A 13,892-nucleotide genomic window follows, 5' to 3' on the forward strand; every position below is an offset into this window, starting at 1 on the left:
TCAGCACAAAATTATAGGAACTTGCTTAAAAACATTTTTTTTAAATAAAAACTATACACACATGAAACAATTTAATGCGATAGATGAGGTCACATGTTTTTACATAATAAATCGATATCGGGTTCAATGTCAGAAATGCTAACTCGCAAAGCATCTTCCAACATCTCCGTGGAAAGGCATGACCTTTGCTTATTTTTATTAAGAATGACCTTTTTATTATTTATTTTTATTAGGCATGACCTTTGCTTAATATTCATTAATGAATATTTGTACTTTCTATTGAATATTTTCGCGGCCCCCGCGAGAAATCCTACGGCCCCCCACGGGGTCGCGACCCCCAATTTGGGAAGCACTAGTATAAGCTATATTGAAGTTTTATAATTACCTGAGCGTTGCTCATTACCATTTAAGAGATCGTGAGTTCAAATCTAGGTCGAAATCTAAAAATATGTTCGATTTTCTCAATGTCTATCACTGCAGGAAAAATGATTATAAAATATAAATCGACTGTCGCCTGTCAATATTTTCCAACTTTATCTGACAATGGTTGTTGTGATGGTTTATTATCCATTTCCCACTTTGCATTATTTCCGCTCCAGAAAGCAAATTGGAAACCACTGGAAATAAAAACTCTTGCCAAGACTTTGCTATATGGCAAATGTTTCATAAGTTGATGTCCGCCGTTAGCTTGTAATCGATTATGCATTATGTACAATAGAAAATAGGCTTAATCTAATATGCACATAAAAGCACATTAGGTTAATAATTAATTATTAATATTGGGCTTCTGTAATAAATGCTTAAAAATAGTAAAAAACTTCTTTGAAACATTAAGTGATATTAGTAGATCTAGATTTTATTCTAGTTATATTTGTTAGTAGTTGTAATTGATTTATTATCTAATATTGAATTTAAATATAGGCCGCAAGTTTCATCAATTCGAGAAGGTTTAATTATTGAGTAGGTCCAGAATTGAATTTGTAGCTTTTCATACGAAATCTTTTCATTGAAAAACTTAATGAAATTTAAATACGGCAGTTCGTGTCCATCTATCAAGAAGAAAATGGCAACTGAAGCGATCGCTTGGAAAATTTTGCACAGATGGTGCTTTAAGAAAAGCGGTTTGCATACTAGGAAAATATAAAGCCTATTCTGGGACTTCGAGGAAACTGCTTTATCCACGGAGACCCTTCACCAGAAAATTGATTCCTATGCTACGTTAACTGAGTAATCATTTTCCTTTGTCGGTGACGTTCCGCGCATTTATGCGAGATATCGATTTTCCGGCATTGTTTCATTTTATGTCAGATGTGACAGTTTAAACCGCGTCCTCTCTTCAAACATAATCCGTTCATTCTATAAGTGATATTTTTACTGTAATATTTTTTCTATATTATTGGACGCAAGCCCTTCAGCTGTCGACAACTCAATAGTGAGTATGTACATTTATTTCTCAACATAACCTCTCGGCATTCGATGACACCCCGTCGCAAAATTTTCTATTTTAATTCTTCAACCACTACATTTAGACATTTTCACACTTTCATCAAATCCGTAAGTAGGTAAACCCATAAGCACCTTTTCATACATATGTAGGGATGATTTCCGAGTGATTAAAGGATAAAAGTAGTATTGGGTGAATATTTTATTCGAGGGGGCCCCTCATTGTGGAACATTTGGTCGGTGGTGTCCCGCTGAGGAGCGATTGCCCCCAGGGGCTGTGCCCCCCAACGATATCGACTTATTCACGCCTACCTGATCCCATGCTCTCACAATTCACCCTCTTTTGTAAAAAAAAATCAACCTGTTTCCACATTCACCCAACACAATAGTGAATTCGGACGACATATATTTTGTGCCCAAATGAACCATGATTTTTTGAACGGTTTAAATATCGAATCGGTTTTATTATTGCAAATTGTATAAAACGTATTTGTTAAATATATTTTTTATTAATATCATGTTGCAATACAAAGTGTTTGAGCATTGCTTCAAATTCATTTTTTTTTTAAGATTAATATTTAATGCTAATATTAATTCTAATGTGAAATATTGTATATTGTATGAGAGCAATGCTCGAATATTGATCTATCTACATCCATATGTAGATATATCAGATATGTAGATTTGAAGACGGAGAGGGGTAAATATTTAGCTTACATATGTATACATGTAGTTCCAGCTTCATTAGTTTTTAAAATTGACTTAATATATCTACATAAAACAAGGAATCAAAATATTATGTTGTTGAAAAATTAATGATTGATATTACATACATTTCGATCATATCTAGGTGACATGACAGGAATAACCACAAGGTGACATTTATGGTCAGATTATTTGTATACAAGTACTAACAATTTCAAACATTACATTACAATTATATAATATATATAATACAATAGAGACATCTATGGATAAACTGGTACAATTAAAAAAATTTTGAACATATTTGCTAGAACAATTTGATGCTAGAAACTTGAAATTGCGAGAAATTGGGGGGGGGGGGGGGGGAGGGGATGGTATCGATTGGATCCATCACAACAATTAAGCCAGGAAATATTACGGAACAATTAAGCTAAATTGCCAAATTCTTGTAGGAGACGGCTGATCTGTGTTTTATATACATATACATATATTCAAATATGTAGAAACGTTTTTGGTGTAGGTAATTGTTTTGTAAAATGAAATACTGTATGTTTTTGTTTTTAATAAATAAATAAATAGCCACTAAGATAAGAATGTATGTAATTACTCGATTCTGGCCGGGATTTGAACCCACGACCTTTCTATTGGCTCAATATAAAATATATATATATGTATACGTATGTAATTATAAATAAAAGCTGGGACATACGATCTGAACGAATTGAAGCTGAGGTGAATTTGATTTTAATCCGTTTTGCATCTTTCCTTATTATTAGGGATGCTTTTGGAAATTTGGTAATTTGTATATTTTTATTGAAACACGAGATAAGGTGAATCGTGACGGTATCAAGATGCAATTGAATAAACAGGAAAGGAAGTATATATATACATATATATATAATACATATGTATGTAATAGGTAGTTTTAACTATCAATGAAACACTATTAAAGAAAAAATATTAATATCAACTAAAGATACATGGATATTATGTGATAGCAATTGATGACAATTCCCCGAGGAAAATAAACAAGAACCATTTCGGATCATTTCAACGAGTGTCCCGTAATCCTTTTATTAGGCATCAAAAGTGATTTTTAGATTAGAAAGATTAGCCCTACACACTCAGACGACCCTTTGGCTATTAAATAATCCCCTGCGGATTATTATCGCACGATACGAGAAATGCCCGAGAGATCTGATGCTTCCGATTAGTATTACCACAATGCATACAGTTTCAATTGCATTGAAATTGCAATTTCAATTTATGCACGGTCATTATATAATATATTCATACAATATATTTATAAAGCGGAATGATTTTTTGTTCGGATCGATTTCCCGGGAAGCAATAGTGCAAAGTTTTAAACAAAATACGAAAAATTTTTACTTGAAAAATGCTGCACTTTTAATGTAATATCAAAAGACACCGACACAGAATTAAAACGTAAGAGTCACTTACATTTTAAATAGGGGCGAGTTATAAAATATTCAATTCGCTTCTTTTGTAATCGTACATATTTAAAATCGAGGGGTAACTTAATACGCGATAGGGCGAATTTGTCCACATGTCACGCGAGATGCATCTGATTTATATGCGCATTCTCATTTATTCATGTTTTAGTTCGAGAGCGAGATGGAATTGCTGTTATCTTTGGGATGTGTGTTCGCACTGGGATCAGGACAAGCCACTGAAATGCGTCGTGGTCCTCATCATCCAAGAGAAGCCCCACTTCCTCCTGGAGCTCCTCATCCACGGCATTATCGTCCGTCGCACACAGTCGACAAACTAACTCACGACTCTCAACTTTTACACGACACGTCGTAAGTTACACTCGTTACACGATGTCGTGTAATCTCGTAATGATGCAAACGATTTAATCGACTGTTGTTACAGACACATTCAAGAAGACATTGGTCTACCGTTAGATAAGATGACTGAGGAAGAATTAGAGTTTCACTACTTCAAGCTGCACGACTTCGATAACAACACGTTGCTAGATGGTCTCGAAATGCTAAAGGTAAATGTGATTTAATCGATTCGACGTTGTATCGTATCTAATTCTGTGTGATTTTTATTTTAAATAAGTAGGCAATTTATCATACGATCGATCATGATCATGATGAAGATGAATCTATTGAAGAGAAAGAAAATGTTACTTTTACGTCGACTGAAGATGAAATGAAAAGATACATCGGTAATTGATTTGTTTTTTTTTCTATTATTATTTTTAGTTGACTTTGATGTGTACTTATATGATGTTTTATATTTAGAATTGGTCGATAAGGTGCTGGAAGAAGATGATTTGGATCAAGATGGTTTCATTAGCTATCCAGAATTCGTGTTGGGAAGATCTGGAGGAAAATCTGTTAATATAACCACTACTCATAGCATTCACTCTGATAATCCCGAATGAATAAATGAATGATTGTTTCTTTTTAATGTTTATTATATTATTAAAGTGAATATTTTATATGATTGTAATGAAATTTGGTATTTAAATGTATATTATTTTATGTTTCAAAAATTAAATCTCTTAAAAGTATACGTTTTTAATTACATTTTCGTAATGTTTATTTAAAAACAAAATATGTTAATTGTATCGAGAAAAAAAAACAAAAGTATTTCTTAATATTTTATTTTTAAATAATATTATCTAATTAAAATTCTTGAAAAGTCGTCAATAAAAGAAGACATGTTGAATTTTATAAATACTAAAATTAAATTATCAGTCATATTTAATTGGTTTTTGAGCATTTATATTTGGCATCACAATTCATACCGGCAGATCCCCATTGAGCAGCTGCTTTCACATCTTCAACGATTTTTTCATATTTTTCATCATATGGTACGCTTCTAAAAATAAATAAAAATATATAAAATAAAAATCAACAATTAAATTGTTAAAATGAAATTAAAAAGTCGATCTATATTTTACCCTGCTAGAAGTTTGGCTCCAGATAAAAGCATATCAGCACTTCCTGTATATCTCTTGGCAAGAGCTGGTGAGTCGCAAGCTGCTTTATATAAACATTCATTTTCACCCCCTTCCAAATAGCCCAACCATATTGATAATTCGTCATCTTTAATCCAAATTGAATTCTCTTCTGAAAAAAAAATCAAGGCATTCAAAGATAGTCAGCTGTTGAGCTGTACACATACATATGTAGGTGCACTTTCATTATACATGATGCACTTTAACACGGAAGCGGAAAGCGTTTCAAAGTAAGCATCTGCATTTAGTCCGATAATCTCATTGTCTAGACGGCCATTTAGATAAATGCCACTTTATAAACAGCTGCAAATGTGCATTCGAACAACGTTCCGGGTAAGCTTGACCACCGGTCAGTTTATAATCCGACCTAATCATCTCCAGTGGACAACCCTTTCGAAACCACAATAAAGACGTGCTAATGTGTCGGCCGATGCCAATGACACGAACTTATTCGCAATGAAAGTATTTTTATTTCAAATGGAAACATTCGAGCGAACAAAATCCGACTACTTATATGTATTTAATAATGCATTTTATAATGGTGAAATTTCTAGTGCTCGCATATGGCGATAAATCGCATTACAAAAATTATTCTCATTGTATTTTACCTCAACATCGGCCGATATATGTAATATAATATTGCTCACTCATATCCTCAAAAATTGGATTAAATACAAAAATCACATTGTTTTTAATATAAAAAAAAATGCATCGAAAAAGGCTTTAATCGGTGTGAAGGAAAATCTTACTCGACGAAAAGCGATTCGCTTTAGAAAGTATTTCCGGCAAATTAGACACTATTGTTTTAACGTTGCTATAGAAAAATTAAATAATATATACATATTTCGGTTTTTAAGCGTACACTTTTCTGCTGCAATATATAAAAAAGAGTTCGATACAAAATTAGAAGCGCTTAAATGAGTTGGTTTGAAGATTCTGCATAGTTTGAAACAATGTTAGATGTTGCTTAATAGGTTTTTGAGTTTTTTTCCTACACAAGCTGTACACTAGCATTAAAATATGTTAATATAATAATATTATTACTAATACAAACTAACAAAACATACACACACACACATTTTCTTCTATATCATGAAAACCTGATCAGTGAGACGAATTTTGAGTTCGAATCAGTCAAAATCTGGAGTTCGAATTTTCGCATGATCACAAAACTTCATCAATTGCTTCATACTACGTAGATAAATAATGTAAAAAAATATAAAATATAAAATGATCAATATATAAGTAACTATTATATTATAATATGTATTGTGAATATAATTAATTAAAAGCATTTAAAAATCAAAAAAAAAATAGATGCTGCTTTAGAAAAATGAAATACTATCGTTTCATATTGAATACATTTTTTATTTGAATTTTCGATATAAAATTTTGAGCAACGACTGTTATGAATATTTGATAAATACACCAATCATTATTTATTTAATTTTTTATATATACATATATACACTTTTTAATAACCAAAGTACTATCTTTTGAATCAAAAAAATTAAGTGTAAAATTTCACAATTTAAAGGTTTTCAATATGAAAATATAGAATATAATATCAAAATAGTATAATCAACTTATCTTAAACATTTACAAAGTATGTCTTAATATATATATATATAAATAAAATAAAAAAAAATTACCTTCTAAACTTCTTCCGTGTCCATGTTGGAAAGCTCCAGCGCCAAACATACCAGCCGCTAATATGAGTGCTTTCAACACAACCAGAATCACCAAGTTGGTCAAATTGAGGCTCAGCACCTAAACTCAAAGACGACCCGTATTACAACTCAACTTTTTAACAATTATTGCCTATAATTTGAATCGGTGCAAGGTGCATTTTAATCATACGGCGAATACCTACATACGTGCAAGGTGCAATTGACAAACCTGTCTGATAACCTCTCCACCAACCTGACTAGTGGCTCCTGTAGATCTGGCGATGATCTCCCTGGCAATATCCGCCAACATTTGCCCACCTCTTCCGGTCAGGAAGTTTCCAGCACTCGCCATCAATCCGGAAGAGCGTCCAGATTGCGTCTCGTTTCCTCCATAAACTTCAAGGTCGTTGCTATCCACGTTCTGCGGCACATCCTGATTAGGCAGTCTCTCGTACGAATCCTCCAAATCGATATCCTGATGTTTCGACCTTTCCGGATTCGCCTTGTCGAACCGCTCCACGCTCGCCAGCTTTTGATATTCCGGCTCTTTGTAGGCACTCGGGTGATTGTACGTTTGGGAATAGTGGAGATTTTTCTTGGCATAGTGGGGCGAAGAGTAGGCTCCTGGATGCTGTTGGGCGAAACTCACAACACCGCAGATGAAACTCGCGGTGTACAACAACGACACTATTTGAACGCGCATACTTGCTATTCGATTGAGGTTCTATACTAAAATGAAATGATAAAAGATCGTTCGAGTCGGACAAAACCCTCGGGTGTTTTTACTGTGAAAGCCTAAGTGCAACGATAAGGTAAGGACAGGTAAGCCGAGATTTTTATACGGTGACGGATATGTTTCTAGGAAGTGTCGATAAGAAATGGCATGGGTTCTACCTGTCGCACTTTACTTATATCTTTGTCAAACAATCGAGGTGTTTCGAGATCATCAAAGCGTGCAAACGTTGTGCACAATACACGTTCATAACTTAAATATGTGTTCTGGTCTGTTTTCCTATTGTTTCCGCGAAAACTATTGATTATATTAATTTAAAAAAAGAACCGAAGAGTTACATAATTTTTATTTTGGTGTTATATAAAATAATATGGTACCTACATATATTTATTTCGGCCACATGTGTGATCATAAACCGTTGCAATATTTTTGGCGCCTTGGCAAATATCAAATTTGACGACCCTTTATTTTTTTATTGTATTAAATTTAAAAAAATATATTTATTTAAATATGAAAATGAACAAATCAAAATAAAATTACGAAAACTAGAATTTGAACTTTTTTAATATTATAAATACCACTTTAAACATATATGTAAATACCATATTAGTAGTACACCCAGTGGTGTAGTATTAAAAAATAGGTGCCGGAGCGCTTAACTTACTTATTTATTTATTTATTTACTATTATAAAATGTCTGGATACTACCCTTGGTTATATCCAAGCAAATTTATTTTGGGAATGACGGGCTTAGGCAGTCTTAAATCTCGTCGTCGTATTATTCTTCGTGGAAATATTTATGATCCACCAATTCTTTCCGAACTCACTTTATATGCACCAGAAAATTATTTTAATTTACAATTGGCAAGTACTGATTTTTCAAAACATTTTTATTTCTTGAAATGTTGAGGATTAAAATAATGTCTTGAAACAAAAAAACGTTGAATGTTGCTTTAGTTCAAAGTTGAAAGATTTAAAAACAAAATTAAAATTTTTCGTTTTTCCAATTTTAATAATGCTTGTTTTCATTTTAGTTTTCTAACTCTAAAACCACTCATTATTAGTTTATTGACCTAAACTATTGAGGTGGTAAATAAATCTTAAGCAGAATTTTCGGTGCTTTGGCGTTATCAACGTCCGTTATTATGTTATCAAAGTTTATATTATTCCTTAATACATGTTCTTAAATTTGATATCTGATCTTGACCGCTGGTCGTTCTTAAATAGTTTTTGATAATTAAAAAAGGCTTTGGGCACTCATAATACGATATTCAATGCACTTACATACATACATATACTAAACTTAATTAATAAGAATAAGTTTGTTTGCCCTTTTCAATGGTTTCGTAGACATATTCCAAAGTTACGTTAGTTTTAAAATCTACACTTAAAAGATTAAAAGTCTTATATATTAAAATTAGTTTAATGTATATCTTATATTTAACTTCCTCAAACATCAATCGATATTGTATTATATTTACATATATCTACATATGTATGCATATTTCAAAGTTAAACGTTCCTTTGGGATTCACTAAAATTTATAAACATTTTTGAAATTGTTTTTGCGTATCCTTTAAAGTTAGTAAAATGGACATGCGATCATACATACATATATGTATGACCAATACATTACAGGGTTATTTATTTAAATATTATGAATGTGAAATAATCGTATTATTACCTATATAACTTTTATCAAGTGTTATTTAGAATTCAAATTATTTTTATACCAGTTTATTACTTTAACTTATTCTCATAATTTTTCATTTGAAGAATGTTGAACGTGTATTGATCGCCTTACAATTATATTCAAACAATGTGTCGCATAGTTCACCAGCAAAGCAATTTATGAAATAACACTCGGCTATTCTTGTTCACGGCTTTTGACTTCCTTAAATACGCACTTATGTACTATCAAAACAAACATACGGTGAAAACGAAATTTAGAAAAACGAAATAAAACGCACTTTTTCCTGCCTTAATATAATAGTGTGCTTTCGATATTTTCTTCATTTAAATATGTACTTTGACCATCACTGGTATTGAGGAATTTAGTATAGGCGCCAGTGCGATTTTAAGGTTGTCGTAAATAATTTTCACTTGAATAGGTACCCTTATATAATCTTATCGTCTTATTACGTCTCGAGAAAAATAAGAGATGCTCAAATAATAGTTTATAGATATGGTATGCAGTCTTTCAGGCTAGTTTTAAATTATGCAAGTTTGATGAAACATCTAGTGAGGAGATTTCGCGGAAAGCTTTCGCCATCGACGTGATTCGTACGACACGTGTTTTATTGTGAATTTTTAAAACAATAGCTGCTTTTCCTCTCTGTTGTCTTCCGCGACCGGAGAAGAAAGGAAAGAAAGCCAATTGTCTGAAAAGGCGAGTGCATTCTAGTCGGGAGTGCAAAAACCGTCACGAGTGAAATAGATTAAAGGGCGAAGAAGCGTGAGTGGCATTCGTGAATGTATAATTCGGAAAATTCCGACTGAAAACAACAGAGAAAACGTCGTTTTACGCAATTGTCGATTGTCATCATCTTTACTCAGCTCAATATGGTTAAATTACAATCGAAATTGCAGTCAAGCTATCATTGTGAATTTAACTTCGCTTTCTTTTACGATGTGAATTTGTTACTCTTCGAAAGCCAATCATTTGGTGAATAGATTTTTTTTACTTAATATGTAAGATACTACCTGTATTCATATTGCATTCGGAAGTACGTAATCAAAATTGAAATATAATCACGAGAATGATGGCAGGCACCGAGTAAATAGAGTGCAAACTCGTACATGTCAAAATGAACGCATAGCAAACACAAAGATTGGACTATAAACAATAAACTCATTGTAAAATATGGTGACGATTTGAAAAAATATTGTCGCCATGTTTATGTAACGCATTACAACATATCCTAAAAAACAATGTGAAGATTAACGTTTGAAAAAACAACAATAATATAAGTTGGATACGCGTCAACCGTTTTTATAATCAAACAAGAACAATGTTGTCAACGTCCTACTTCTTTGAGTCGAAGGTTAATATGAACTTAAGATGTCTTCTGAATAGGGATTACAATTTACCATCAAATTCCTTAAACCGGTTAACGGTGAATGATTTTTCCTACTACCGGTATAAAGGAAGTTTTTTTCTTGGATAAGATAGAACTGTATGTGGTTATACATTTCCCAAAAACGTTAATCTAGATTGAATCGTAAATAATAAAAAAAAAAACTCAAGTGAATAGTATTATAAAAATGCATTAAGAGGGCTGTACACCCGAAACCTTAATTTTGTTGCCGTTCCTTTCTTCGATATATATATTGAGTGAATGCGACAATATATATCAATATATATATTGAGTGAACGCGACAGTTGCGCTTCGACCAGATAATACGTATTTTAAATCGACAAAATCGAGGTTTCGTATTCTCCAATTTTCTCCTCCGAAACTGGACCAATTTTTAAAAAACTTTAATCATCGGTATGAGAAAGATATTTTCTATGCAACTGTGCGCGTATTTTTTTTTAAATCGACTGTTAAATAAGCTCGCTGGACTTTTTTCGTGTGTGTTTAATAAAAGGCGATTTTATAGATGTTTGGCGGCTTCTAGCTCCTATAAAAAATAACTAATTAAAAAAATAAAACGATAGATGCATGCCAATGGTGGATATCCATAGCAGATTAAAAAATAATTTCTCTAGTGCCATAATTGAGGAAGGGAGAAGTGTAATACGTTTGTATGGACAAGGCGCTAGTGTCCAGCCCTCTTAAAGAAAATTCGTATTTTTATTTTTAACCAATTATATTTATTTATTTAAAGTTTGGACCATTTGAAAGTTTCTATCATAATTAAAACAACCGTCTGATCGCATTTTATTACGATTTGGTTGGTCGGTGTAACCACTTTGAATTTTGAATTTATCGGTTATTATTTATTTATATTATATATTATTTAGTCGGTGTTGAATTTATCAATTTTAAATTGCCACATTTAATATTGAAAATAAAAAAATCCCAGACAATCTAATACACAATTCGCCATTTCCATCGATTTTTAATGCAATGAAATGCGTTAAACTAAGTATATGTACTTAATTCGCGATAAAATAGTTTATTTATTTAAAATCACAGGTACATATCTACCGATGGTGAAATTTTGACGATCTACCGGTAAACCGATATACCGGTATACTTGTATTGCAATACCTATTTCAGAACATGTTCATTTTATTGTATTCTTTTCTCCGTGAGATTTGTTTAACGATCCAAACGTTATTTTCTGATTTCAGACATAAGAGAATTATTTTTTGCTTTTACAGTAAAGTAGAGCAGTTCCTTAATTAAACCGCTATTAATAATTGTTTATGAATTTGTTTCACCATAGATCTTATTAAAAATTAAAACGTTTAACTTTGTCTTCTTCTTAAAGCTAATTGTTTGTTGTATGTGCATTTATGGTGAAAGTTGGAAGTCGTAAGCCACTGTGTAAGAACCATTGTGACTAAACTAATTGGTTTATTTCCGGAAATATGCACACTATTTTGTTTCATTGCTGTTTTGATGGCTAAAAATATGTTGAAAAATTTGTTTTCTCAAATTAATGTTTATTTGTATTCATTTAATACTTTAATACTAATAATATACATAAATATATGTATGTATGTATCTAGACTTCTCATGTACATGAGTACAATAAATATATTTTAATTATAGTTGTTTAAACTTACATTAAGGAAGTTGGTATCTAATATTTAATTTCGAAAGAGACTTTGTATGTAACTACTGTTGGTTCGTAGAAAAACAAATGAATATTCAAATACATTTAAATACAATAATACTATTCAAATAAATTTGATAAAATGTTTACTATCAGATTGGCCATATTTACGCGGTTTATATTACAAATACCAAGTGAAGCCGGGTAAAAAAACTAGTAATTAATAAAAGCCGCATTAGTTTTTGTTTAATTTTAAATTTAAATTTATTATTTTATTTTAAGATAAATTTTTACTGTAGTGACATCTATATATTTTTTTAAAATAACTTTTTATAAAAATATAAAATATTACAATGAAAAATGCGCTATTAAAAAGCTTTACATTTTTATTCATAGATGTCATGTAAAAAAGATAAACAATTTTCTAAAATTTTCTCGGTTTATTTCAATAGATTTTTCAAATTACAAAATCATTGCTTTGTTATTTTTTTGTGCAATATATAATTTAAATTTTGGAAATCAAAACATCTTACGAAGATTATTTTGAATGCGTAATCGATATTTTAGGAATACTTTAAAAGTCATTATGAATGTTTTTGATCTATGTATATATTTTCATATAAATATTTATAACAATTATATTCAACACACACAAATATATAAATTCAACAATAAAATACACAAATTTGCGATAAAATATTTATTTACAAGAATGCAGTCGTCAATCAATATTTATTTGTGCGATTTAAACGAATGAAAATTTTATAAATTTAACGAAACAATTAGTTACAATAAATACAACCAATATTTGAAAAAATTTTTACATTCATTTTATGGCAACATTCGAGGAAATCAACCAAGCGAAAACTCACAATGAAGTCGTTCGCCGATTTTAAATACATCTTTATTACATATCATTATAATTTTTGAAGAATCTTTACAATTTAAACAATTAAAAACTGCATCATATTGCAATACAAAACACTTTAAATTCGACCAAAAATTTTAACACACAAATAGAATGAGACTTAAACAAGCAAAGACAATAATTTGAAGGATCTTATATTATTATGCACTTACGGTTTAATCTTAACGCTAACAATAAATAATCATTTAATATACAACATGGCGTTTGAACGACATGTATTATATTTATATACACGCATTATAAGATTAAAAAAACACCCCACATATACCCCAAATATATATATATTTTAATACAACATAAGAAATAAATAAACTTTTTATATAATATAACACACGAAAATGTGATAAAACGACATTAAACGAAGACGAACGTCAAATATTGTCCTTCATCTTGATATGTATACAATTTTATCACAAAATTCAAATGATGTACTCGCTATAGATACGATGAAAGTCTTCCACCGATAGGAGTCACACACACACACACATACAAACACACGTACATAATGATTTTCAGCTGAAAAGCTGAAATTTCCTTATAAGTATATATCATGTTACAATGAGGTATCGACACTTTCATTGGGAGGGTATTAGCTGAGCATTCCTTCTTTATTTTTCAATATCGAAACAATGCAATTGGAGGTCGAATAGTGTAGAATAAGGATATTGATGATTTCGTCGGTCGAATCAA

At 31.1% G+C, this 13,892-nt stretch overlaps 2 protein-coding genes across 2 annotated transcripts in view; one reads left to right on the plus strand and one right to left on the minus strand.

The window, feature by feature from the left end:
• Positions 1-706, minus strand: part of LOC143912393 (uncharacterized) — a 57,729-nt gene extending 57,023 nt beyond the window's left edge. Inside the window, exon 1 of the mRNA XM_077431671.1 lies at positions 533-706. Within this exon, the coding sequence (XP_077287797.1) occupies positions 533-706 (174 nt within the window). The remainder of the gene's footprint in view (positions 1-532) is intronic.
• Positions 707-1,296: 590 nt separating this feature from the next.
• On the plus strand, positions 1,297-4,693 carry LOC143911952 (multiple coagulation factor deficiency protein 2 homolog). The gene is made up of 5 exons (XM_077431052.1): positions 1,297-1,432; positions 3,772-3,971; positions 4,045-4,168; positions 4,240-4,345; positions 4,422-4,693. Exons 2-5 carry the CDS (start codon positions 3,784-3,786, stop codon positions 4,562-4,564), a joined length of 561 nt encoding a protein of 186 aa, XP_077287178.1. The 5' UTR covers positions 1,297-1,432; positions 3,772-3,783; the 3' UTR covers positions 4,565-4,693.
• The last annotated feature ends 9,199 nt before the right edge of the window (positions 4,694-13,892 follow it).

Source organism: Arctopsyche grandis, chromosome 5, assembly GCF_051622035.1.
Source record: "Arctopsyche grandis isolate Sample6627 chromosome 5, ASM5162203v2, whole genome shotgun sequence".
Classification (NCBI taxonomy): Eukaryota; Metazoa; Arthropoda; class Insecta; order Trichoptera; family Hydropsychidae; genus Arctopsyche; species Arctopsyche grandis.

Bases quoted from the DNA above. Each gene is read 5' to 3' on its own strand.
- LOC143911952 (XM_077431052.1), top strand. From the start codon at position 3,784: ATGGAATTGCTGTTATCTTTGGGATGTGTGTTCGCACTGGGATCAGGA. The intron at 4,169-4,239 runs GTAAATGTGATT...TTAAATAAGTAG, and splicing joins ATGGTCTCGAAATGCTAAAG to GCAATTTATCATACGATCGA. The intron at 4,346-4,421 runs GTAATTGATTTG...TTTTATATTTAG, and splicing joins TGAAATGAAAAGATACATCG to AATTGGTCGATAAGGTGCTG.